The sequence below is a fragment of the Antedon mediterranea genome, chromosome 5 (genome assembly GCF_964355755.1).
Source record: "Antedon mediterranea chromosome 5, ecAntMedi1.1, whole genome shotgun sequence".
Classification (NCBI taxonomy): Eukaryota; Metazoa; Echinodermata; class Crinoidea; order Comatulida; family Antedonidae; genus Antedon; species Antedon mediterranea.
Genome location: NC_092674.1, coordinates 9,582,281 through 9,609,953, shown reverse-complemented (window position 1 = coordinate 9,609,953; position 27,673 = coordinate 9,582,281). Strand labels below are relative to the sequence as shown.

Sequence of the window (27,673 nt, the reverse complement as noted above, 5' to 3'; positions counted from 1 at the left end):
AATGGCAACGCCTCCTCCTGGTCTATCAGCTCGTGAAACATGCAAGAGGTTATAATTGGGAATATTATAAAAGGAAAAAGGCGTATTATGATTAAAAAAAGTTTCGGTGAAGCATAGTGCTGAGAATTCATGGTTAATAGCACCTACGCATACATTGATATCGTTAAAATGTTTAACAAGACTGCGTGCGTTTAAGTGAAAGATACTAAATGAATAATCTTGGGTTGAATATTTGTTGTTAAGACTATCAATATATTCATAGGCACAAGATTCAATATTTTCGGAAAATAATTGGGCATCGTTGTCATTAATAACATCTTTAAAATTAATATCAAAAGGGTTAAAAATTAAAGAATTAAATCTATCAAAGTCAATTCTATCGTCACAAAAGTAATAGTGAATGACATGCAAGAATTCATCATTATCAATAATGTGATTAAATGGGAATGCATCTATATTGTCAAAAGGGTCCATGAGAATATCTAACGATACATAATGTGATCAGTTTATTCAATAGTATGTAATAAAAGATGCCTGGTAATGTTACGTAAAAACAGAAAAGTACAAGAACGTAAATATAAAGAAGCATTAAAACATAAAAGAGGAGCACTGATGCTGTTGTCGACAACGGTCTTAAAGTTTGCACGGATCAACTAACTCGTCACGGTGCACCATGACGAGTTAGTCTGACCGGTAATGAGATTAAAATCTAGTTGAATTTAATGCTTTAATACTTCAAGATCATAGTATATATATTCATATTATAGTTCATTGCAATCACTATTATTTCTGTTTATCAAATTCTTATTATTATTTGCAGTTTCGCTTTTTTAATTCAGAAATTACGAATTTGTTTAGTTAATACATTGCAATCGTCATATAATGTTATAAGGGTATTTGTATAATTAGATGGACAATTGCAACATTGTGGGTACGGAGTGCACCCGGGGTTACAGCATAACTGAGATTTCCAATCTGTATCTTTCATTGAACTTGGAGAAAAGCTTATCTTTGCCGTTTCTATCGCTAATAGTTCTGCCAGTTCATCAACTAAGCTATAACTAGTATTACTAATGTCATATCTTTCTTCTGGATCTAGCAATATATCGTATATAATCGGAGGGTCATACGATTGCATGGTTGAATTCGGATTACACCTACACATTATGTCAATACCATCAGCTTCACAGTACATAGTAATTTCTGTGTAATAATGTGCTTTATGTTTAGTTGTTCGAATAGCAAATGGTCCTTCGACTGGAGACGGTGATAAGTCATAAATTAAGATAGATTGTCTTCGACTCTGCAAAGAAAAAAAAACAATAGGTCTACAGAAATATATTGATAAAGTAAAAAAACCCGACGTGTGAACGGAATCCTTTATTTTCATTGTATAATATACCGTTTTGGACAATTTGAAGGCAAAACATTCAATCTCAAAATGTAACGACGCAATTCTCGAAGACAAATCGCGCACTTATATGCGTCGATTAAGACGATGTGCATTCTGTTCTAATTATGCCAAATAATGATTGGCCAACACAGAAGCATTGATGGATGAAATCAATTGTGTGGAGATGTTTAAAACCAGGGTCATAACATGGCTGATGTTATACATACATATAATAGAGGAGACCCGGATTCAATTTCCGACTCCCAATGTCAGCTAATAATTTCCCTACATCCGAGAAAACTACTAAATACCTCTTTATCCCGAAATAACACATCTGAGAAGTCAAATCCATCTAATATAATATCATCTGTTGATGACCCAGTTATCCTTCTAATTGTTGGCCATATATCAAGATGGCTAAGCAACTCGGTTGATACCCCAGGGCTGATGCGTCCTTGCCAGTATATGACGGTTGGTACACGGATACCACCTTCAAAAGTTGTAAATTTCCCGCATCGAAATATTCCGTTAAATCCTCCCAAAGTACCCTCACGACGGTCGGGCCTAATAAAATGTTTATACAATAAAAAAATTGTAAAGTTCGGTTCATCTGATTTGCATCGATTTATTCAATTTCTGTACAACAAAAATTATATTTACCCGTTGTCTGAAGTAAAAATCACTAATGTGTTATCGAGAACCCCACTTTCTCGAAGTTCTTGCATAATGTCTCCAACCTCACCATCGAGTTCTGCCAGTGAGTCCGTATACGGTCCTCCAAGCGTCGTGTTCCTATAGCGACGTCCAGCAAACTGTGGTGCGTGGGTATGCAATGAAGAGTAAAGAAGAAAGAATGGTATCCCATCACAAGCATTGGTCTGGATGAAGCTTTTAGCAGCTCTTATCTGTCTTTCTGCCACGGTTATCAAGTCTATTGGTTGTTCTATAATGTCACTGTTAAAGACTAGTGTACAGGGTGAGGTATCAGGAGAATATTCAACTCCTTCACAATCATCATCGGGGTAATAACATTTAAAGTTTGGACAATGACCAAGTGTATTGGGAGCACCAAAAAAAAAATCGAAGCCATGAGTTAAGGGTAAAAATTCTCTGTTTTTACCAACACCAAGATGCCACTTCCCAACAAGACCTGATTTGTAACCTTTGTTGACAAGCATTTCTGGAATTGTTATTTCTTCATGGCGTAGGCCACCGATGTTGTCTTGAAAAATCAGAACCGGATCTATATCATTCCAAATACCTGTACGTACAGGATATCGGCCAGTCAGAAGTGAAGCCCTGTTTTAATATATATAATCACCAGTTAAGTTAAGTGTCAATTGTATGAGTTAAGTGTCAATTTGACAAGTTAAGTGTGACTTGGACTTAGTTTAGTGTCACTTGGAGTATGGACGAGTTACAGTAAGTGTGACTTGGACTTAGTCAAGTGTGACATGGAATAGTTATGTGTCACTTGGACGAGTTAAGTGTCACTTGGACTGGTTAAGTGTGACTTGGACTTAGTTAAGTGTGACGTGGACTAGTTATGTGTCACTTGGACGAGTTAAGTGTCACTTGGACTGGTTAAGTGTCAATTAGACGAGTTATGTTTGGATGAGTTACAGTAAATACTTAGTTCAGTGTGACTTGGACTTAGTTAACTGTGACTTGGACTTAGGTAACTGTGACTTGGACTTAGTTAAGTGTGACTTGGACTAGTTAAGTGTGACATTGACAAGTTAAGTGTGACTTGGACCAGTTAAGTGTGACTTGGACTAGTTAAGTGTCACCTAAACAAGTTAAGTGTCACCTAAACAAGTTAAGTGTCACTTGGACTAGTTAAGTTTCGTACAAACATATGTACTCAGTTGACCGATAGCTATAGCTGTTAAATATTAGGTAGGCCTATAGATAGATCATCTGAAACAAAATAACATAAATAAATTAGATTATGTACCTTGCTGGACTGCAGAGTGGTGAAGCACTGTAAAACTGAGTAAACTTTTTTCCTTCTTTAAAAAGAGCATCAATATTAGGTGTAGATGCCAGTGGATTTCCAAATGACTGTAAATCACCATAACCGACGTCATCGGCCAAAAAGATTACGATATTTGGAGATTTGTTGGTATTGCAATGAAGAAGATCAACTTCAACCACCAACAGACAAATAATAAGTTTAATCAAACCGCTGACATGTCCCAATTTACAGCACTCAAACCTCATTATTTCCTTCATCGAAAAAAAAGAAAACATTTCATTGAATACGATTAGGTAGAGGCTCTTTGCTCAGACCTTGTAAACTATAGACCATCGACTTCTCTACATTTTAAATATAAATATAACATGCAATAAAACAGTATTACATGAAACTATAATTGGTCAAAAGAATGTATGAACAATTTATTATGATAGATTACATTAACAAATAAATAAATATTAATCATTAAGTGTATTATGTCAAAAGTGTTACTGAGATTTAGGTATATATCTCATTTCTATTTTATTCTTTTAACAAGTAAAAGATAGTATATTACCCAATCACTTTTGTTGCCAAACGTAGTTTCTTCTCTCGTACCTCCTGTAATCACAATGAGTATTAAACTAACTCTCCTTACTATCCACAAATAAAATGTAGTCGTTACTCTATATAATCTATATGCATTAATTTTATTAACTTATGACTCGACATAAATTGGGAATCACTGACTTCTGTAAATTGTAATTATGTTTTTACAAAACAATTAGGCTACTGAATATTGAAAAAAAACTCTATAAACGATTTCATTCAGTATTTAACACGTGTTACTGAGATCCATGTCAATGCCTCATTTGTGTTTTATATTATTCTCTTTGCATCTATTTTAAACATTAATTAAAGTTAAAAAGAATTGTATATTACCAATTTGTAGTTTAGCACAGTTTTTAAACGTAGTTTCTTCTCTCCTCTGTAGTCACAATGATTATAACTCCTATACCAGACCTGTACTATTCTAACTACCCTAAAAAACGAATTGTAAGATGTCAATATAATTTTATATGATAAACTCTATTAATAATTATATCAAGGTAATATAATTATGTTGCCTATCGTTTCGTGTACCGGTCAATCATGAATAAAGTAAAGTACATCACGAATTTGATTACGTCATGGTTAAAGTTTTGAATAAAAGAGGAGTTGTGTATAACGTCAAGTTCATGCCTAGTTAAAAATAAGCTACCACTTTATGACAAACAAATATACATTGCACTATAATTAATTGCAATTGCTATAATACATTATTTCTGTTTTCTTTGAATCTTTTTTCAGCTTTTTTTTTGTAACGGGCTCTGCAAAAACACACATTTAGAAATGTATTAAAATACCAAACGATGTGAGTATTTGTGAGTAATAATAATTATCATTTCACACATTATTCTCCAAACTAATCATCAAAGAAGCCATTTTAATGGTGATAATATTACATAATTCAAGACAAGTATCTGCAATCATTTTAAAAGAATTCTCTCATTGGCTACACACATCCAATCTCGCAATTAAACCATACACAAATGTCATATCTAATAATGTTTATTAGATTATAACTAACATATAACTGAATTACTATGTCATCCAGGTGAAACGATAGAACAATTTAGGGTAAAATAAAAAAAAACTTTGAATATTAAAAACCAGAGTACGCAGTTTTCACCCAACACGACCTATCTTTGCTACGAGTACAAACTGGTATTTAACATGTAAAAACAATATAAATTACCTCTCCATCCCGAAATGACACATCGGAGAAGTCCACCCCATCTAATACAATATCATCTGTTGACGATTCAGTTATTCTTCTAATTGTTGGCCATATATCAAGATGGCTAAGCAACTCGGTTGATATCCCAGAGCTGATGCGTCCTTGCCAGTATATAACGGTTGGAACACGGATACCCCCTTCAAATGTTGTTGATTTCCCGCATCGAAATATTCCATTGAACCCTCCAAAAGTACCTGCACGACGGTCTGGCCTAATGAAATAATAAATGAGTGCGAAGATTTCATTATCAATACGAGTGGGTGTATTCTACTATCTGATTGGATGATTGAATTATGTACATTTGACGGTCTGAATATTACTACTGCACGTTAAAATGTGATTGCTGCGTGCGTGCATCTATATAGTTATTGCGTAATATGAATTATTATCACATATAATGAAAATATTTACCCATTGTCTGAAGTAAAAATCACAAGTGTGTTTTCGAGAACCCCACTTTCTCGAAGTTCTTGCATAATATCTCCAACCTCACCATCGAGTTCTGCCAGTGAGTCCGTGTACGGTCCTCCAAGCGTCGTGTTCCTATATAGCGACGTCCAGCAAGCTGTGGTGCGTGGGTATGCAATGAAGAGTAAAGAAGAAAGAATGGTGTCCCATCACAAGCATTGGTCTGGATGAAGCTTTTAGCAGCTCTTATCTGTCTTTCTGCCACGGTTATCAAGTCTATTGGTTGTTCTATAATGTCACTGTTAAAGACTAGTGTACAGGGTGAGGTATCAGGAGAATATTCAACTCCTTCACAATCATCATCGGGGTAATATTATTTAAAATTTGGACAATCACCAAGTGTATTGGGAGCACCAAAAAAAATCAAAGCCATGAGTTAAGGGTAAAAATTCTTTGTTTTTACCAACACCAAGATGCCACTTCCCAACAAGACCTGATTTGTAACCTTTGTTGGCAAGCATTTCTGGAATTGTTATTTCTTCATGGTGTAGGCCATAGATGTTGTCTTGAAAAATCAGGACCGGATCTATATCATTCCATATACCTATATGTACAGGATATCGGCCAGTCAAAAATGAAGCCCTGTTTTAATATATAACAAATATACGTATGTATATAACATAAAAAGCCAAGGAAAAATCATAAGCAGATCAGAACTTGTAACTTGGATGAGTTAAGTGTCAATTGGATGAGTTAAGTGTCAATTGGACGAGTTAAGTGTGACTTGGACTTAGTTCAGTATGACTTCTTTACATTGTAAATATAAATAAAACATGTGCATAAAATAACAAAATCATTATGACAGATTATATTTAAAAATAAATAAATATTAATTAATAAGTGTATTATCTTAAAAGTTTTACTGCGATTTAGGTATATGTCTCTTTTGTATTTTATTCTTTTAACAAGTAAAAGATATTATATTACCCAATCACTTTTGTTGCCAAACGTAGTTTCTTCTCTCGTACCTGTACTGTGCAATGAGTATAAACAAACACTCCTTACTATCCACAAATAAAAAATATTCGTCACTCTATATAATCTATATGCATCAATTTTATTAACTGACAAAACTCGACATAAGTTAAGAATCACTGACTTCTGTAAATTGTAATTTTGTTTGTACAAAACAATTAGGCTACTGAATATTGAAAAAAAAACTCTATAAACGATTTCAGTCAGTATTTAACACGTGTTACTGAGATCCATGTCAATGCCTCATTTGTGTTTTATATTATTCTTTTTGCTTCTATTTTAAACATTAATTAAAGTTAAAGAATTGTATATTACCAATTTGTAGTTTAGCTCAGTTTTTAAACGTAGTTTCTTCTCTCGTCTGTAGTCACAATGAGTATAACTCCTAATACCAGGCCTGTACTATTCTAACTACCCTCACAAACCTTTGATAAGATGTCACTCTATAATGTTATATGATAAACTGTATTAACGTAAGGTCAGGGTAACAAAATTATGTTGCCTATCGTTTCGTGTCCGGTAATGAACACGAATTTGATTACGTCATGGTTAACTCGTTGAAGATCAAGTCCAAACCTAGTTAAAAATAAGTCATCACTATGACCGGCGAATATACATTGCACTATAATTAATTGCAATTGTTATAATACATTATTTCTTTTCTTTTTAACTTTTTTCAGAATCTTTACAGTTCTCTTTACGATAAAAATGACGATTATTTACAGGTTGTAGTTTACAATCGTCGTATAATGGTAGAATAGTATTTGTATAATTAGATGGACAATTACAACATTGTGGGTACGGAGTGCACCCGGTGTTACAGCATAACTGAGATTTCCAATCTAAATCTTTCAGTGCACTTAGGGAAAAGCTTATCTTTGCCGTTTCCATCGTTAATAGTTCTGCCAGTTCATCAACCAAGCTATAACTAGTATTACTGATGTCATCTCTTTCTTCTGGATCTAGCAATATATCGTATATAATCGGAGGTTCATACGATTGGAAGGTTGCATTTGTACTGCACATATAATCAATGGCTTCAGCTTCACATCGGTCAGTGCATTCTGTGAAATAATGTGCTTTATATTGCGATGTCCGAAGCGCAAATGGTCCTTCGACTGGAGACGGTGTTATGTCAAATATCAACAGAGATTGTACCGGGCTCTGCAAAGACACACATTTAGAAAAGTATTGAAATGCCAAACGATGTGAGTATTTGTGAGTAATAATAATTATCATTTCACACATTATTCTCCAAACTAATCATCAAAGAAATAATTTTATTGGTGATTTTACATAATTCAGGACAAGCATCTGCAATAATTTTTAAAGAATTCCTTTATTGGCTACACAAATCCAATCTCGCAATTAAACCATACACAAATTTCATATCTATTAATGTTTATTAGGTTTATAACTAAAAGTACGCAGTTGTCGGCCAACACGACCTGACTATGCTACGAGTACAGAACTGGTATTTAAAATGTAAAACAATATAAATTACCTCTCCATCCCGAAATAACACATCTGAGAAGTCCACCCCATCTAATACAATATCATCTGTTGACGACCCAGTTATTCTTCTAATTGTTGGCCATATATCAAGATGGCTAAGCAACTCGGTTGATATCCCAGGGCTGATGCGTCCTTGCCAGTATATAACGGTTGGAACACGGATACCCCCTTCAAATGTTGTTGATTTCCCGCATCGAAAAATTCCATTAAACCCTCCAAAAGTACCTGCACGACGGTCGGGCCTAATGAAATAATAAAATGAGTGCGAAGATTTCATTATCAACACGAGTGAGTGCATTCTACTATCTGATTGGATTATTAAATTATGTACATTCGACGTTCTGAGTATTACTACTACATGTTAAATGTGATTGCTGCGTGCGTACATCTATTTAGTTAATGCGTACTATATGAATTATTATCACATATAATGAAAATATTTACCCGTTGTCTGAAGTAAAAATAACTAGTGTGTTTTCGAGAACCCCACTGTCTCGAAGTTCTTGAATAATGTCTCCAACCTCACCATCGAGTTCTGCCAGGGAGTCCGTATACGGTCCTCCAAGCGTCGTGTTCCTATAGCGACGTCCAGCAAACTGTGGTGTGTGGGTATGCAATGAAGAGTAAAGAAGAAAGAATGGTGTCCCGTCACAAGCATTGGTCTGGATGAAGCTTTTAGCAGCTCTTATCTGTCTTTCTGCCAACGTTACCAAGTCTATTGGTTGTTCTATAATGTCATTGTTAAAGACTAGTGTACAGGGTGCCTTATCAGGAGAATAATTAACTCCTTCACATTCATCATCCGGGTAGTAACATTTAAAGTTTGGGCAATCACTAAGTGTATTGGGAAGCCCAAAAAAGAAATCGAAGCCATGATTTAAGGGCAGAAATTCTTTCTTTTTACCAACACCAAGATGCCACTTCCCAACAAGACCTGATTTGTAACCATTACTGGCAAGCATTTCTGGAATTGTTATTTCTTCATGGCGTAGGCCATAGATGCTCTCTTGGACAAACACAGCGGGGTCTATATCATTCCATACACCTGTACGTACCGGATAGCGGCCAGTTAGAAGTGCAGCCCTGTTAAAATATTTTATTTATTATTTTACTTTCTAATTATTCAGATTCTGATGTATAGCATATCAAGAAATAAGAGTATCCCCAGCTTTTCTTTGCAAACTTTAACAGGGAAGAAGAAAACGCAGAAATAACAGAGAATAATTAACAGAAAACAAAAGGAAACTGAAAAACACAATATACAAAAGAGAAAAGAATAAGATAGAACAAAATTAAAGGAAAAATAGAAATAAACAGGAAAAAAGAAGGGAGAGAAGGGAAAAAAAACAATACACCAAAGATTCAATCTCGAACTGCACTCAACATAATGAACCTTTAGGTGAAGTTGAATAGAATATAATCGTGTTACTATTATTTAATTGGTACAGCAGGTTCTACTTCTACACAAATTTGTGGTAGAAACTCCAAAAATGCACAACAAATATTTGACATAATTACACTGTCCTCAGAAAGACTGGTTTCGGATAACTTGTTCCCTATGCTACCAAGTTTAGTTTGTCTACCAACAAACCCCGAGCAAACTCGGAGTTTGTTGTTACGTAAGTGTTTGCTAGTTTAAGACTAGACAGAATTCTAAGCTTCTCAAACAAAGGTATTGACTAGGTTTACTATTGCAAACAGACCCACTTTAACAACTTGCCTTGCTGGACTGCATACGGGAGATGCACTGTAAAACTGAGTAAACCTTTTTCCTTCTCTGACAAGGGCATCAATATTAGGTGTAGATGCCAGTGGATTTCCAAATGACTGTAAATCACCATAACCGACGTCATCGGCCAAGAAGATAACAATGTTTGGAGACTTGCAAAGATAAAGATCAACTTTAATCACCAACAGAAAAATGACGAGTTTAATCAAATTTGTGACGTTCAAAGATCTTCCCGATTTAAACAACTCGAACCCCATTTCCAATTCTGCGTTGAAAAGAGAAAGCAGTTAGGCCTAAATTATTTTGGTGTGGGGAAAAACATTTCTATATTTAAAAAAGACTTGTTGTCCTGTACATTATAAGTATGGCCTACTTAATGTTTACATTACATTAAATACGGTAGACCTGGAATTAAATAAGTGTAAAGCTATGTGTTTCCTGGCAAATGGATGGTACAAAAATAATATTCATTCTTAATGTAGTCTTTCTAACTAAACGGTCTATTACAGAACATTTGTTGATTGTATTGGTAATTATCGGTATTTTACCATAACTTTATAGACGATACCTTTCTTCTTTTTTTTTCGTTTATGGGTCACCACCACCCACTATAATAATAATGACTATATAACATAACATTTTCTAACCTTTTTTTTTGTTATTTTCTGGTTTTTTTTTCCTCTTTTTCTTTTTAATATAATTTATAGTTTTAATCTAGTATAATACTGAACAATATTTTTGTTAAATTACATTCATTTAAATTTGGCTTAGGCCTAACATTTTTTGTTAAACCATATGTTTGAATTGTTTTCTGTATAGTTAGTAAACATTAATATACAATATTATTTAATCTAACATTCATTTTTTTGTTTACAATATCAATTGTATATTAATATTAAATAACATTACAAACAAATTGTTAACTCATAAACTGATATTATTTATTTTAACTACCTGCATTAAATGCATTGTATGGTTTACACTAATAGTATCGTTTTAGAAAGTTGGTTGCTTACGATGTGTGGTCGTTTTAGAAAGTCGGTTGCTTATGAGAGGTGGAAAGACTGATAGCTAAGTAAAGATCGATGCATTTGCACATGAATGAGACATTTTTGTAAAATATATAACATTTTCTACATTAGCTGGCGATAGTAACTACATAAGCTGGGAGGCATTTTTCGTTACTACATAAGCTGTTGACTGTTTCTACATTAGCTGGTGTTGATTTGTATTTACTACATAAGCTGTTGGTGTTTCTACATAAGCTGGAGGTTTTACTACAAAAGCGGTGGGTTGTTCTACATAACGGTTGTTTCGACATTAGCTGGCGTTTTCTACATTAGCGGTTGTAACACAGCTTAATATCAAAGAGAAAGGGTTTGCGTTCGTTGGGTCGTCAAGGTCAAATGTCAAAATGTTTAAATTTCTCTGATCGAGCTAAAAGTGGAGTATGAATCTTACGGTGGCTGATTTCCGCCAAAGAAAAAAATTATTTTATAATAATACGGCGTTAGGGCGTTATAACGCCGTATTAAGGCGTTATAACGCCGTAACAGGGCGTTATAACGCCGTAATTAGGGCGTTATAACGCCGTAATTAGGGCGTTCTAACGCCGTAATAGGGCGTTATAACGCCCTAATTTAGGGCGTTATAACGCCCTAAATATACAATCTGTTCACACGTACATGCGCGTAGTACCTCTCGGCGCATTCACAGATTTTAGAAAGTCACTTGGTACATTACTGGCCATCTTTGTGTCCAACTATGCCTATGTTGTGTATGGAGTCGAGTCATGTGCTTAAAAAATGTATAACCTTCACAACTTTAAACAACTTGGTTGTTTTGATATTTAAAAATATCAAAACAATCAAGTTGTTTAAAGGTTTTGTTAAGATAACGCAATCTTAAAGTTACTGCGAAGATGATTTTAAACAACAAACTGTAAAAACAATGCATTACTATAGAGAATCGCTGTACAAAATAAACGCGTAGAGCGTGTATAGAGCGCACAGCCAGAGCCGTTAAATTAAATGGATTAAAGCTTTTTTTTTTAAATCATCAAAAAATAATGTTATTATTGTTTTAACAAAAACCTTTAAACAAATTGATTCAATCCATTCAAAGTCGCAACTCTTTATGGCTCTGGGTTTGTTGATGTACTACGCATGTGCATGTACGTGTGAACAGATTGTATAATTAGGGCGTTATAACGCCCTAATACGGCGTTATAACGCCCTAATACGGCGTTATAACGCCCTAATTAGGGCGTTATAACGCCGTATTATTATATAAAAAAAAATTTCTTTGGCGGAAATCAGCCACCGTAGAATCTGATATCGAGTCTTCAAACTTGGTGGGGCGGCAGGTCAAGCTCAATAAAGGAAAGAGAAAAAGTGTGTTAGGTCATCAAAGTTGAATCTCAAAATTGTCGAATTACTCTTGAGGAAATTAATCCCGTTTGAACTAAATTTGAAACCGCTCTGGGCCGGGTACGATCGTTATTATTAATTAATGAAGCAGTTTATTATTTTTAACATTTCAATTATTTTTCTTTTGTGAGTGTATGTACATGCAACAGCCAAGGATTGTTACTGTAGGCCTATGTCCTTATTAAGCATTGAGAAGCGTTTCACATATTAAGAACACGCTTAATGTGGTTCCAGAGAACTTTGACATTTGTAGAATACCAGAACACAATTCATTTTGTACTTCGCCATTGTTATAAAACTCACATTTATCAGAATCTGAAATATTCCATATTATACCAAGGTTTCTATTCTGGTTGTTTCTATTATCTTTCTATAATTTTTCTATTCAATTTAATAATTTACAATTAAATAATTTGGCCATCGAATTTTCATACTGGGCATGCGTAGTATAAATTTGTTCAGTGGCCTGCTTCTCTAAACACCCTTCAACTCAATTGCTAATTATTCTAAGCTAAAATTTAATTGGAACAAAATGTGTTTGGAATTTACTAATAGGACCTATTAAATATTTGTTTATGAAATTAGGGAGGGATCTAATAAAAGAATAGCATACAATACATTACCCAAGTGTTACTTCTTGTGTATTTTTCAAGTCCTCCTCTGTACTGCCTGTATCATGAGTGTGGATTACAGACAGTTCGCAATGTAAGCTAATATACAGTACTGTAATACAGAAATTCCAAAACATACCCTCACAAATACAAAACATCCATAATTATGTACATACGATCTAGTAAATAAATCAATTAACTATATACCATAATGACGTAAAATGTTTTTATTATTACCAACGTAATAATGTAGTAAACCACAATAAATATTGTGACTATTTCAGGATTTCAACAAAATGGCCATGAGAGGGTAAAGCCTGGTTTCCATTAAAATCGCTACAGCGTTTCCATTAAAATCGCTACACGCGCAGATGTCGCCGACGCAATCATCGCAGTCAAATCGGCAAAGTTCAACCATGTTCAACTTTGCCGATTTTGTCGGCGATGAATCGTATACGCGTACTAGATCCCCGATAAAAACTCTAGCGTTTCCATAGAATCGCTACGCTCTGTCGTGTAGCGATTTTATGGAAACCAGGCTTATACAAAACTATTGTTCACCAAAATACAGTATTATTCAATTCTCAAGTTATTCAATTGAGATGATTTTTTTATTTCTCACCATCCTAAATTTAGACATACAGTATAACCTGTTCCAATGGGTTTTTTTTAAAGGGTCAAAAAACATTTACTTACATACAAATAAAATTAGAAATTTCAAAAACATGTCTTATTTTATCCTTAACATTACTATGCATTGTTTAAGTTCGGGCATTATAAAATAATTTATAGCATGCTGTATGTTTACAAATATAGTCTCCCTAAAACGCAAAACTACCAACACACAAAATAAATTTGCAATGCCTTTATTGCTTGTATATCCATATATTAAGACACAAGAATACTATACATACATTACCCAAGTGTTACTTTTGTGTAGTACTGCCTGTATCATGTGGATTACACTTACAGACAGTTCGCAGTGTAGGCTACTATACAGTACTGTAATAGAGAAATGCCAAAACATACCCTCACAAATACAAAACATCCATAATTAAAATAAGCCTTTTAAGCGGCCGGATAAAGTGGTATAAATAGCGATACAAAGCCACAGCCAATTGAGGGAGAAATAAACCTTCACGTTTGTTATTGCGATAATAAGGGTTGTACATTGATTGTCGGTTAAAGTTCAGAAAAATGAACAAGATTATTTATACAACTATATAACTCGACTGGGCCAGGGTAGGATAGAGACATTAAACAAGAAGCAATACTAGTTGTCCAAGAGTTTATTTATAGTATATTTTTTTCCAGAGGGCTCTCGGGAAGCCTGGAAAAGATGTCGCGATTTGGACCAACTGTACATGGTTGAAATTTGATTTAACGCCTGCTTGATTGAAGTAAAACAAAATGCATTAACAAAAACAAAACATTACCTCTATGTCAAATTTATTGAACTAAAACAACAACAAAAATAACGTCATTATAGTTTAACGTTCCAATATATTAGAATAATTACATAGGTAATAGGCCTACCCTGTTTAACCTTGCATGGTTTAAACGAATTTAACCTGTTTACACACAACATGCTTAACACATACAGTACACTACGATGGTCGAAATGTACAATACCGACCGGACATTAACGTTTGCACTATTTGACCGTTTATATATTTAAATCACTTTTGCAATACTGTACAGCGATATCATTAATAGCGAGACAGGGCGTGGTGTTTGTTAGATGAGTTCCTTTTTATTTTAGTGGAACATGGTTTTAATTCAATTATACAGTACTGAGTAAATATAGAGTACATGACATGAACCGCATGTACAGCCTGGTAAAATTTCGCGAGAAATCGGGGCAGACGAAGTTCGCATCAGCAAAAATAGTAAAATCTGTAGTTAGCAGTTATTTATTGCACACTAAAAAGGTAAATGGTGTACAATATAATAGAGAAACGCGTTTCCAATTCTAGAATGTAGTCCGGTGAAGTAACAATTAAACGAGGGACCTGCTGCAAAAATTGCACACTATTTTAAAGACAAGGGAAATTTTTAAGAGCAAGGGAGGGGCGCTTGGACAAGCACTTTTTTGGTGTGAATATGTAGATTTTAACAATATTAGGTAATAATGTAGTAAACCACAATAAATATTTTGACTATTTCAGGATTTCAACAAAATGGCCATGAGAGGGTAAACAAAACTATTGATCACCAAAATACAGTATTATTCAATTCTCAAGTTATTCAATTGAGATGATTTTTTGATAGAAAACAAAATATTTCTCACCATCCTAAATTTAGACATACAGTATAACCTGTTCCAATGGGTTTTTTTTTAAAGGGTCAAAAAACATTTCCTTACAAATAAAATTAGCAAAATTTCAAAAATATGTCTTATTTTATCCTTAACATTACTATGCATTGTTTAAGTTCGGGCATTATAAAATAATTTATAGCATGCTGTATGTTTACAAATATAGTCTCCCTAAAACGCAAAACTACCAACACACAAAATAAATTTGCAATGCCTTTATTGCTTGTATATCCATATATTAGACACAACTGAAAAATGATTAACAAATCACACTTCACATACGGTTAAAGCGTACTGGCCATGGGAAAAAAAAAAATCGGCAAGGCAACAATATTTGACCAATTTAAACAAAATAAATAAATATAGCACAATTTCTAAGACAATAAGTCCTATTTGGTTTATTTTCTGTGTAAATTTACATCAGAAAATTGGGAATTGGAACGATAACATACTCCATGGAGGAATTAGTACATTGGTCAATTAGTTACGTACAGGCACAAACGCTACCTACAGTCACTATACAGTATACTTTCTAACTACATTATTTCTGCTCAATTTGGATAAAACCAGAATATTTTTAATTTGCATACACCTACAATTTAAAGTACACTTGATATTTCTTATATTACTATTATAAATGTTACATTTTACAGACGCATACTTTTATAATATCCTAACAAGTGTATTCTATTGGACGGGAAGAGACTTTAATTCATCTCGAATGTAGCACAGATCAAATTCATATTAACATTTTAAACAAATAATTGTGTGCGTTTAATTATGCATATATGGTAGTAAAAATAATGCATTCATTATGGAAATATACTGGTAGTTAACAGTTTAGTTAAAACATTAAACATTATGAATTATTATAATATAAACTCACAACACGACAATACTGTAAAGTTCAGTCATTTGCGCATGCGCCTTCATAAATTCACAGGAGCGATGAAACCTTCGCAAAAGTATTGTTTTGTAGCCACATGCTAAGATGATCTTAAAATTTCTTTTACAGATATAATCTTATCAATTTCTTAATAACATATTTGTTTAAATTCGTATTTAATATTCTCTGAAAATCAACAAAAGTTATTTTTACCAATATTATACGTTTTAACAGTTTGCATAAATAACAATATAATATAAACCTACCTTTAAAGAATTTATAGAAAATATGTATTAGCATATTATTTTCTATATACACCATTTCTAACATTAAAATTAAGTTAACACATTCATTTTAAATGCAATTATTAGTAAGTATAAGTATAATCAACAGAGTCTATAGTTTCATCAGAAACAAATTGAATCATTCTGATAAAATGGATTGTAAAAAAATATTGTTTTAGTAGATTTAGTACTGAATTTAAAAGTACCTGGGTATCAAGTAAAACCTTACAACTAATTATCAGTAACGGAGTTGTTTTATGTCGTGCTGTAATATGGATCATATCAACACTAAAATTCAACAGTATAATTATGGATTATTATTTCTTTGTTCTGGTGGTGGTGACTCTACCAGCAACAATGAACATGTTAAAAATTGAATTATTTAGAGGATATATATATATCACAAAATGGAACTAATGTACAAATTATGAAACAGAACTGCTTTTAATTTTGATCGGTTTTTACTTAACTATAGTTACTTAAAATTTGGTTTTAATAAAACAAAATATATACGTGGATATTCAGTTTGAGTGTTCCAGTCTCTAGGCCTACAGTTTGAATGTAAAAGCATGTATAACTTATCTTTTGGGAAAGTCCTATTCAGGGGACACCTCTACTAAGCACTTATTGTGAAATGAACAAAGGAAAATATTCAGGGACACTTTGAAGGTGTCCCCTTAATAGAGGTTTCTGATGAGCATCTGTAATTGCTCTTTTTAAAACAGGGTTTTTCTAAATGTTTAATCGTTTTTATACATATTATGTTATTGATGTTGCTAAAACATGTTTTAGGATGATGTGCAGTAGACTTTCAATATTTAGGGACAGACAATAAATAGAATTTGAATAACATTGATACAAAAAAGTATGTAGCTAGAAAAGGTCAATAAAATTGAATAAAAAAAAAATACAAAATAAATAATTCGCTGAACTATATTATTTAATTACAAACATTTTCTAGTCAGTAGTGTATCTATAAATAAAAACACATACTTAGATCTAATTGTTCATCATATGGCGCCTGAAGACAGAAGACTACTAAATCAACTTATTTCCACGAGCATAATTCATTTATTTCGAAAACGAAATAAAGTGTACCACATCACGACAGAAAAATATATCAATATATACAAATTAAAATCGAGAACTTAAAAATTAAAAAAAGCAGTAAGTGCAAGCTATAATGAGATTTCTTCTTGGTTAAGGCCATATCCAAGACAACAATCATTGTTCTCTTTAAATACCAACTCGGTGGAAAACTCAAATTTTATGAAAAGTTAGGAATAATAAATTGTATTAACTGGAATTCAGCATTTGAACAACATGCACAAAAGAAGTTTTCTAATTTTAAAGATTTTTGTTAATAGATGGAAATATTTTGCTGGTTTTGCGAAAATGTTTTTATTGTTTAATATAATGTCCAAAATGAAATGAAACATTGTATACAAGACGCGAATGTTGGATAAAACCCAATTTTGTATATTACCTCATTTAATTAACCATAATTGCCAGGTTATTAACTAATTTTTCATAAATTGTGACTCAATATTTCCATGGAAGGCTTCATAAACAAAGCCTGCAATATGTACAATATTCACAAAAGTTTCATTATATTTGAGCTACATGCTAATTACTACTGCTGGACAATCTCAACTGAAAGAACCAGTTTATCCTAGTTTTATAAGAAAAAATAAAAAGACAAAGGCAAGAGTTTCTCCACATTTTGAAATTTTCTTCTTGTTCAGACAGGGGCTGGATCTGGTAGGCCATTGCTGTTAACTGATTTCATAACATAGTCATCATCACTCACTTCAATGCCATCTCCCTTCTCCCAATCTGATGTAGGTTTCAGCAGGCTTGAAATTCTCTGCAATAATAATTATGGCAAATTACCAATTTTGTCTGTATCCCCCATCTAGTATCTGCCTCAGACGTATTGGTTTATGCCTTTCCTCTGGTCAAGGTAGGCATTGGACGAAAGAATCCCTTGATTAATGTTATGACCAATCAAGGTGCTTTAAACAGTCCTGGCTTTGTTTGTATCAAACCTGTTAGTGGCGGTAATTATCGCTGTTGGTTTCGATTGGATAAAATAAAATAAACAAATCAGACCAAACTATTTCCCATAACAATTTAAAATTTAGTATTTTTTTAAATCACCATTTTTTCATTTTAAGTTACAAAAACAAAAATTACAAACAGAGATGGGATGAACACTGTTTGTTTGTTTTATCTTTATACTGGGTGACCTCTTCAGTCAAAGACTGATCTCCCAGAGGGCCCAGTTGGTGATCAGTGGCTGTGATGTACTAGTACACATCTCGAAAGAGGTTCTTTAAAGTGCACACTAGCAAGTTGTGTATACACTGGACCTACGGTTTATAGTCCTTATCCGAGAAGACTCGTTCTACCACCAGATCCATGGAGTGAGCGAGCCTCGAACCCCTGCGGATGTTATGGCTACGTGATTACGGTTCCACTGTCTTAACCGCTCAGCCACTCACGGCCCTTTCACTGGTCAGTGAAAGGGCTAACTTTGGTGATTTGACAAGACAGTACTGTGAACTTTATCACAGAAATTACCCATGATACTTTAAAAATGCCACCATGCATACCATAGATACAGTAGAATCGGTATATACCAAATATTTTATATATCTGAAGGCTAGAAGATAGCAAACTGCAATGTTATTGCAGTTCAAAAAGATTCTCCATGGAGAAGGAACCAACGGCTGCAATCGACCAATCAGATATGCCCTACGCAATACGCACTACTATACAAGGCCACATGGATATAAAAAGAACCTATCTTACCTCCAACCGTGTATCGCCTTCACCATAGTAAAAATATTGATACACCATCATGACTGGAATAGGTACAAGCGAGGAAAACGTTAGTATCCAACCTATACATTCTGCCCAGCCGGGATACACATAGGAACCATAGGTGACCGGACTATACTGCCACATGCTAAACCCCGCAATACACTATTTTAAAATGAAAATTATTCAATCATCAAAATAATGCATGTTATGATTACCAATAATTGTTATTTTATTTTAAAGATGATTTTTTGTTTACTATTGTTAACTTATGTTGGATGGTCTCCAGGAGTATGTTACATTTGGAGTAGAATAAGGTAGTAAAGAATGTTATAGTGTTTAGCTTGGACTGTAACAGTTAACTCTTTCAATACCAAATATATTTGGGCTGGCTTAATATTTTATGGAAAAGTCTGGCATTCAGAATGTGTATTTAATGGTAAATATGAATTTGGGACCTTTTTGTTTTGGGGGAGTTTCCGGTTTTCAGAGAGTCCGATATTGGGAGTGTTGTTCTATTAGAACAACAAAGAAATTTCAAGCAAGTCACCTGGATGCCTTAAGAATGTGGCATAAAATGTCAAGCTCAAGTATGACATGCCATATGTGCCAAAATGTTGTTTCTTTTTACAAATATTGAGTCAAATTTTTTAGAACCTAGATTTCGAGATTACAATTTCTAATATGAAAGAATATAAGGTTCACCTGAATCTCTATACTGTATTGTTTTCAAGTATAGATAGATCTACAGACACAGATTTGCAAGTTAAAACAGGCTTCTTTTGTTTTTTGTACTTACCGCAATGACGACTGGAGTAAGAAAACACCAAGACGCTTTGTATAGTGCCCAAATTGACGGCATAAAGCCTATCATTTCCCTAGTGTTGCTCAAAAGTCTATCAGCACCTAAAAAATGAAAAATTAACAGGGAATTGTTCAATATTTAATAAGTTCTCATGTGATTAGTTAACTTCGATGAACTGGATATAACTCCAATAGGTTTCTGATCAGATTTAACTTTAAGTTTAAAGTATGTATTTTTTAAGTTTCAATGCAGAACAGGCTAAATGGTAGTAACTAGATAGATAGACCGCAATTTCAATAAAATAAAGAGAAGAGAGTTTAAAGCATTGTCTACACTATCAAACTTAATGTGACAAACAAATGTGATGTACTTGTATATGGACATGATAATGTCATATCACTACCATATACTTTTTTGTCAAACTGGTTCGGTAGTGTAGACAGAGCTTTAACATAGTTTAAGACAATGTTGTCAAAAGATTACTATTTGTTTTTACATTTGTGGGCCTTATACTGTACCATGGGCATTTTCTTGACCTCCAAGTAGTACATAAATTAAAAGTTAAGAACATTGTTGAATACGTACCATATATCCATCCTATCACCAGACATTCAAACATTCCAACCAGCATCAAGGACAGCCAACAACAGTACCAGTTAATCAGCTCAAATACGTAGATTCCTCCTTCCATACACAACGGCAGACCGAGCAGAAAACACATCACGCACACGGCCAGCGAAAACAAAGACTTGTGTGGGCGCAGGTATTTGGGGAACTCGTCAACAATTCCACAGATAAATGTCTCCGACATACCAAACTGGAAGAAAAAATAGGTAAGATATTATAACAAACCCTACTGATTAACGCCATCTTGAGGTTTACAAACAATAGCTTGCAAGTGTAGACAAGGCTTTATACTCTTTGATGTGTAATACACCTTTTACACCTCCAGTAAAATAGCGTAGTTGATCCGGAATTGTATAACCCTAGTCGTACCTGGGACGCAGAAATGCGGAAATACAGGCCAATGTGAACGACATAAAAAGTTACCCGAAGTGATGAAAAATGTATTCAGCGTCGAGTCAACCCAGGACGCACCCGGGACGCACCCGGGATGAACCTGTGTTTGCGATGTAAAACGCTCAGCGTATCTTTACCCGTTTGTTTACTATCCTCGCTTACTATAGTATTTAATTTACATACAATTAATATAAGATTGATTTTGTTTATTCGCTTATTTAATAAATAAAACTTATTGTTATTTGTTATTCAATTTTATTTCAAGATATTATTCTTCACGAGTAGACTTAATTTTTGTGTATATTGCCATAAAACAAAATTGTGGGAGGTATAATGAGCAGACCGTTACTAGGGTGTCTCTTCATGCGTGAGAGGGCGATATTTCGATTGACCTATAACATTTACACAGGTTGATATTTTGCAGTGTAAATACACGCAACCCATGCCACTTTCGGGTTAATGAATCAGTTGTGGAAAGGAAATTTATCTGGACACGACACAGGTTTGTTATAAGGGGTAATAGATAAAAGCAAAAATAAAACTTTTACCTGCGTATCTAAACCAACAAGGAACAGCATGAAAAAGAAAAGGAATGCCCAGAGTGGAGCCACAGGCATCTGGGCAATAGCTTCAGGATAAGTGATAAAGACCAGATCAGGCCCTGCAAAAAATCGAAAAAACAAAGATTCCAAATGAACAAATGTTTCAACTAGACAGCAAAATGTTATATATATAAATAAAATACTTACATTTTTCTGGTACTGATAAACAGACAAAATAATAATAATATAATATACAATAATATTAGTAAAACTAAACTTTATTAAATTACAATTTGTCATAATATATATACTATACAGATTATTATAAATAGCCTAGTTTACTAATTAAATAAATTATTATCAGGCGATGATGGGCGTTGATCTTCATCGACGACGTTGGTGTTCTATCAAAACCCCCTTCCCACAAAGCAAACGTAAACTGTATTCTAATGGCGATGATTTGGTAGAAAATCAAGGGAAAAACACAACACGCACATCCTCATCAATTTGAGTAAATTACCCCTTTTTTTTGGTTTTTGTATTTGAAGGCAAAGTGGGAATATTAAGAACTAAACTACTATACTGAAAGAATGCATTTAGAAATGTATTCCTTTAGTAATTGTTACCAATAAACAGAGATAAAGGGCTTTTAAAACTCATAATGAACGAATGTTGAACTTGCTGACTCCATGGGATTTTTCAATTGCGGCGGCGACCGATTGTCTGCCACGCTTTAACCCAAGCTGGAATCAATCAAGCATAACGTGGCACACGCACCCGTTGTAGAGACATTCTGGATGGGAATGCCAGTCTTGTAAGACATAAAACCTAGTGTTGAGAACACAACGAATCCAGCGTAGAAACTCGTAAAACAGTTGATCAATGGAACTACCAGCGCATCTCTGTAAGGAAGAAGAAATGTAATCTACCTGGAAGGCAAAGATGGGCGCTGGCCCAGAGGTGATGGCTGGCCCAGAGGTGATGGCTAGCTGTCACATTTTGACAAATTTTTTCCCAATTACAAATTTTAAATTAAACTATAATTTACGCATGAGACATGAGAAAACAAGGCCAATGCCAAAATTTAAGAGAATTTCTATTTTTCCTAAATTACAAATGTTTCTTAAAATAATTTAATTTTTTAAAAAAATTATTTTTTTATTATTATATATATTATAAATAATGTATTACTATTTCAACAAGTAACATTTTAAATTTTGTTTATTTGAAATTGTAAATGGTTTCAAACTTGTTTTAGTTTATATTTAAAATGTATTCAAACTATTTTAAACAATTATTTTAATTTATTTATTATTAAATTGTTTTATTTCACAATTTTATTTAGTTTATTTTGATAAAAATTATTTTAAATGTTTAAAAGGATTAACAACATAGTCGATATAAAATGGTGAAGAAATGTAATTGAGAATGTGTTGGTGAATTTTGATGGAAAATTTTGGTCATTTATCTTTTAATTTGATCATTAGGATAAAGAAAGAGGTAAATGAAAAAAATATACAATCATGAAGAATTAAACAGAGTATCTGCCGCAACATTGTCCGAGTCTCCACTGGAAAAAATGTCAATTATCAATCAATATTATAATACAAATTGTTTAACAATTTCAAATTGCTATGTTTATCGTTATTATGACGGTGACTAAAAAGTGAGAATATGCACTATTTCAAAACGTTAGTATATACCACCTAAGCAACATGCTTTTGTTGCTAACTCCTTACAAATTTTGTAAAGAGTCTTAATTTTATTTTTTATGTTTCAGTAATTGGGTTGAGACGCTGACAATGGGAACGTTGGAAGGGTGGGGTACTACGATAATTTCATTTATTTATTTATTTTTTTGCCAATTGTGCATTTAAGCTTTGTTTTTAGGGGGTATGAAAGACAACAAACAAGGAGTGGATAAAGATAAAATTGGTGAATATGAAAATCATATAACAGCAATATAGCAATTTCATAATAACAAGCAACTGTATCATGCATAAAAGCTACGAATTATCATGCAAAACTGATGATACTAAAGAGTCACTAAAAAGATGCATAGGAATGCAGTGACAGTCAGGCCATATTCATTACAAAAAAAAAAACAGTTAAATTGTATTTAAATTTGAGGAAAAAGTTTTGCTTATATTAGATTTAATATGGAATAACGTAATTAAATTTAAAATTTTATAGATAATAATTTGCCTCTGTAAAAGCTTTGAAATGGACACAGCAAAAATAATTTTGAATTTAATTGAATAAATAAAATAATTAATAAAAAGCATTTTTAATTTAGATTTATGTGCAGTAAAAATTCAAATTGTTCACTTATACATGGAACAAAATGCAAATGGAAGGGCAAAAGCGAAATATATCATACAAATTGTGCCATGCAAATGAGCAAACTATTGGATGACAATAAAAAGATAATCAGATAATAAACTTAATTAATTACAACACAGTTGAGGAGTGTACAAACACTGTACTAACAATATACAAAAAAAAATGTATTGGCTAATCCATTAAACGTACATTATTGTCTTATACAGTATATGAAATAAAGTTCATAAGGCATTACTTAAAATTCCCATCCCTGAATCAATATAAACCCCGAGAAACGTAACACACCTATAGCAATTGTGGTGGAACTTGTTGAAACTTGCGAATGTCAGAATGCCTCCCCAAGCCGGTCCGAGCGAATAAAATATCTGCGTGGCAGCGTCATTCCAAACCTAAACATTTGTTTAAACAAAAAAAAAAATAGAGAAATGATCATTATTTTAAAAAACACGACCATATTTATATTCCCCTGGGCATTTACTGTTCAGGGTGATTTTCAGCAGGATGGGGCAGATATGCTTAGTAAAATGCAGTCAATAAATTTTACAAAAAATAGAAATGTGGCAGGTCGTTCATTCAAGGAAAAAATAAATGCTGTGGAGGGAGGCTATGCCCATATTTAGGGAAGGGCGCTCTTTATTCGAATAAATATCATATGGTGATGTTTTTTTAGATTGGATATCATTTTGAGGTTGTGATTTATATTTTTAAATAACCTCTATGCCCAGATTTTATCAAAAACAATCTTGACCACATTAAAAAAAAAAACACATTTAATTCCGTTTTTCTTTAAATTCTTTCTTGTATAATAATACTAAATTTATTTATTTGTAGCAGTACTTGTCTAGGCAATGTCTTCAACCTTAAATAATACAATTAAAAAAAATAATTAGATTGGTTTTTAAGTATGCTCCGATAGGTCGCTATGCTTTACTGCTTCAAATGTTTGGTGCCATGTTGTTCAATAACAAACTATATGACTATATGTCAATTCTCATTTAGGTTTGAAGGGGTTCAAGTTCCAAGTTAAAATTATCATATTAATCAGAAACAATTGTAGGTTGTGTTGTGTGTGTTGGACCTACAGTCCTCAGATTCAGAGTATTAGTATAACAAAAGAACATTTTAAAGCTTTGTCTATACTATCAAACTTGTTCTAAAATAAAAATTGTGATGTGCCTAAATATGATAGTGATACGACATCACATCATGTCCATATATTATGTGCACATTTTTTTTAGTCACATAAAGTTGGATAGTGCAGAGAAAACTTAACAATATTAATAAACTAAATTAGATATTAAAAAGTAGTTCATAATTATATACGTACAAGTCTATATTTTAAATCTAAACGTCATTGGTTCCACCTGAGAAAACCCTGTCTTTTCTACAATTTATGATGGGATTGGTTTGTCTTCTAAAGTCCTAGTTTCTCTTCAAATTCAAGTTTTCCATATTAATTTAGAAAATAATTAATCTGAAGCGGAAATCCTATGTTTAAAAAAAACAGAAACTGAGAAAACAGAGGGTGACAATATCTAAATTTAGTGCTTTCGGATTAGCAAGGGCTAAGATTTAATAATGTGGAAATTGACAACATATGATTGGACACTAGGAATGCACGCACCTGAACTTAATTGTGCCAGAACCCCAGGTAATCACAAACATTAACTAACATTTTCATGACAAAAAGATAACACCTGATTTCCAGAAGAGGTTGTGTCAACTTTGACAAAACAAAATGAGGAAAGAACTGAAAAGAACTGGGTAGAACTAGTTGTGGAACGTTCCAGTAACTAAATGACGGGAAGTAAATTCAATTGGTTACCAATGGTGTATGCTATGAATGCACAAAACAAAATAATGTCAACACATCTGTTATTATGCACACATCCGAGTCATAGAAATTAAATTTTTGAAAAATAAAGAATTCCCTAAAAAATAAGCATAAAAAATCCTCGGGAAAGAAATTATTTTGAAACTGGTATAATTTATGTGCACTATCAGTTATTATATTGTATTTATAAATTAACATTGAGAATCTAGTACTAATGCCCCTTTTGGTTACTGTAAACTAAAAAAGGCCAAAAATAATATTGCCACACATTTCCAGAGACATTGGCTAATGCCTAGCTTACCGCATAATTCACCATAAAGGCACTATAGATTTTGTACTTGCCGAAATATAATGTTGCCATATAGTACTTGCTTTTTCCTTCTGTTTGCAGGACACAGACAGTGCGACACAAATTTTAAGTTACCGTCCTGAATTTTTAGTAGTTGTTGGTATATACTTACACAAAATGCCCGATATTCAGGAAAATTGGTATATTGGTGACCTCACAAATGTTTATTATGTTAAAAGTCACGTCTTTCTTTATTGCCATTCATAAACACTTATTATTAATAAACTATTAATAAACTATTAATTATACATAAATAAGCATAATACAAAGAGGAAAAAAAATAATAGTGGAATCTCAGCTTATAAAAGTAGAAACCTAATATGAGATGAAATATTATTTAGCACGCCCTCAGTCGCTCTGCATTTATATTTCGCTCAGTTCCAATATTTGTAAATAACGCCCTCTATGTTTAGATGTATTTTGCATAGCACCCATTGTGATTTGGCTGTGCTGTATAAAGTCTCCTAAGTCTTCATTCATGCATGTTGACTGATGTGCTATTTTGCATTGTTCCCATGGATAAGATTTCATCCCTGGCTTATAAACTGCAACAGCCTAGATTTGTCCCCAAGTCTCATGACAGCTTATATAACAGGGACATCACAGGAAGGCACATATTGCCTTGAGTAGGGACACTAATGAACTCAAAGAATGGCTTTTCACAATACATGAAATGATCAAAGGAATTTCTGATGGATCAACCACATCTCTGCTATCTCTGGCAAGGAGATCCATTGTTCATATCTGGCTTGTATGCTGGCACGAACCCACTTACAAAAGAATAGGCGGTTATGCTTTATCATATTCAATGTAGATTTAACTATAATATAATTTTAAAATCCATAATAATATTTTTCTATAAACAGTGATTCAAAAAGTAACGAAAAACTTATTTATAGAAGACGATTTACGTATCAAATTGAAGCTCGTCTAAAGTTTGATAACATACAACAAAAAAAGCGTATGGGATTTTTTCCGATGAGGATTTCAACATGCGGAAATCGACGACAGGATTTTAGAACAGTTTTAAAATCGCAAATTGAAACAAGTACTTTCAAACAATATAAATTTATAAAATTATGAGTGAATACGATTTCTTTACCATCAAAGTCATACTCCTTTATTCAAATTGACTACTACTATCCCAAAGTGACACCCCTCCATTGTGATACCTTGTAGAGAAACAACAAACCTTTGCATCTTTTAAAGTTTCCCAGTTTGGCTTCAAATAAAAGTAGATTCCATCCCATGCGCCTTCCAGCGTCAGTCCACGTATCAGAAGAATTGTAAGCACAACATATGGAAATGTTGCAGTAAAATACACAACCTGTCAAGATTAAACATTATACTTTCAATACATACAATCTGAATTGGTTCTGTAGAAATGATTATAAATAAAATAAGAAAATAAAATAAGAAAAAATTATGCATTCATATTTCATTTATATATGTTTTAAACGTCTGGGGCTTCTAAAGAGACTATGAAGCTTGTAAGCCAGAAGTCCCAACCTAAAATTTACGACATCATATTACAATTTATAAAAATGAAAAAA

General features: G+C 33.1%; 4 protein-coding genes across 6 annotated transcripts in view; all 4 read right to left on the bottom strand.

The window, feature by feature from the left end:
* Positions 1-827: 827 nt before the first annotated feature.
* LOC140050319 (arylsulfatase A-like) lies at positions 828-7,246 on the bottom strand. 2 transcript variants are annotated; one of them, XM_072095456.1, is made up of 7 exons: positions 5,149-5,260; positions 4,293-4,392; positions 3,928-3,971; positions 3,351-3,622; positions 2,054-2,692; positions 1,705-1,957; positions 828-1,303 (listed from the first exon to the last, which is right to left on the bottom strand). In XM_072095456.1, the coding sequence occupies exons 4-7, from the start codon at positions 3,614-3,616 to the stop codon at positions 836-838; spliced, it is 1,626 nt and encodes a 541-aa protein (XP_071951557.1). In that variant the 5' UTR covers positions 3,617-3,622; positions 3,928-3,971; positions 4,293-4,392; positions 5,149-5,260; the 3' UTR covers positions 828-835. The 2 variants fall into 2 exon arrangements, with proteins under 2 accessions (XP_071951557.1, XP_071951558.1); XM_072095457.1 differs by lacking the exons at positions 4,293-4,392; positions 5,149-5,260 and adding an exon at positions 6,949-7,246.
* LOC140049669 (arylsulfatase A-like) lies at positions 4,697-6,119 on the bottom strand. The gene is made up of 4 exons (XM_072094617.1): positions 6,062-6,119; positions 5,679-5,907; positions 5,149-5,401; positions 4,697-4,720 (listed from the first exon to the last, which is right to left on the bottom strand). The coding sequence occupies exons 1-4, from the start codon at positions 6,117-6,119 to the stop codon at positions 4,697-4,699; spliced, it is 564 nt and encodes a 187-aa protein (XP_071950718.1).
* Positions 7,247-7,283: 37 nt separating the features above from the next.
* LOC140050318 (arylsulfatase A-like) lies at positions 7,284-12,982 on the bottom strand. The gene is made up of 5 exons (XM_072095454.1): positions 12,930-12,982; positions 9,869-10,142; positions 8,593-9,231; positions 8,138-8,390; positions 7,284-7,797 (listed from the first exon to the last, which is right to left on the bottom strand). Exons 2-5 carry the CDS (start codon positions 10,132-10,134, stop codon positions 7,300-7,302), a joined length of 1,656 nt encoding a protein of 551 aa, XP_071951555.1. The 5' UTR covers positions 10,135-10,142; positions 12,930-12,982; the 3' UTR covers positions 7,284-7,299.
* Positions 12,983-14,349: 1,367 nt separating this feature from the next.
* LOC140050317 (sodium- and chloride-dependent GABA transporter 1-like) overlaps positions 14,350-27,673 on the bottom strand; it is a 49,678-nt gene continuing 36,354 nt past the window's right edge. For both annotated transcript variants that reach the window (XM_072095452.1, XM_072095453.1), the window contains 8 exons: positions 27,313-27,447; positions 24,223-24,326; positions 22,372-22,496; positions 21,601-21,713; positions 20,618-20,849; positions 20,027-20,133; positions 19,219-19,392; positions 14,350-18,271 (listed from right to left, as the gene is read on the bottom strand). In XM_072095452.1, coding sequence (XP_071951553.1) covers positions 18,146-18,271; positions 19,219-19,392; positions 20,027-20,133; positions 20,618-20,849; positions 21,601-21,713; positions 22,372-22,496; positions 24,223-24,326; positions 27,313-27,447 — 1,116 coding nt within the window. In that variant the 3' untranslated portion in view covers positions 14,350-18,145. The remainder of the gene's footprint in view (positions 18,272-19,218; positions 19,393-20,026; positions 20,134-20,617; positions 20,850-21,600; positions 21,714-22,371; positions 22,497-24,222; positions 24,327-27,312; positions 27,448-27,673) is intronic.

Bases quoted from the DNA above. Each gene is read 5' to 3' on its own strand.
- LOC140050318 (XM_072095454.1), bottom strand. From the start codon at position 10,134: ATGGGGTTCGAGTTGTTTAAATCGGGAAGATCTTTGAACGTCACAAAT. The intron at 9,232-9,868 runs GCAAGTTGTTAA...ATATTTTAACAG, and splicing joins CCCGTATGCAGTCCAGCAAG to GGCTGCACTTCTAACTGGCC. The intron at 7,798-8,137 runs GTAATTTATATT...GTGTCTTTGCAG, and splicing joins TGTTATTTCGGGATGGAGAG to AGCCCGGTACAATCTCTGTT.
- LOC140049669 (XM_072094617.1), bottom strand. From the start codon at position 6,119: ATGCTTGCCAACAAAGGTTACAAATCAGGTCTTGTTGGGAAGTGGCAT. The intron at 5,908-6,061 runs GTAAAAACAAAG...CCTGTACACTAG, and splicing joins GAAGTGGCATCTTGGTGTTG to TCTTTAACAGTGACATTATA. The intron at 5,402-5,678 runs GTTGGAGATATT...TTATTTCATTAG, and splicing joins TGGCAGAACTCGATGGTGAG to GCCAGACCGTCGTGCAGGTA.
- LOC140050319 (XM_072095457.1), bottom strand. From the start codon at position 3,616: ATGAGGTTTGAGTGCTGTAAATTGGGACATGTCAGCGGTTTGATTAAA. The intron at 2,693-3,350 runs GTACATAATCTA...ATATTAAAACAG, and splicing joins CCACTCTGCAGTCCAGCAAG to GGCTTCACTTCTGACTGGCC. The intron at 1,304-1,704 runs GTATTTAGTAGT...TTTTCTTTGCAG, and splicing joins TGTTATTTCGGGATAAAGAG to AGTCGAAGACAATCTATCTT.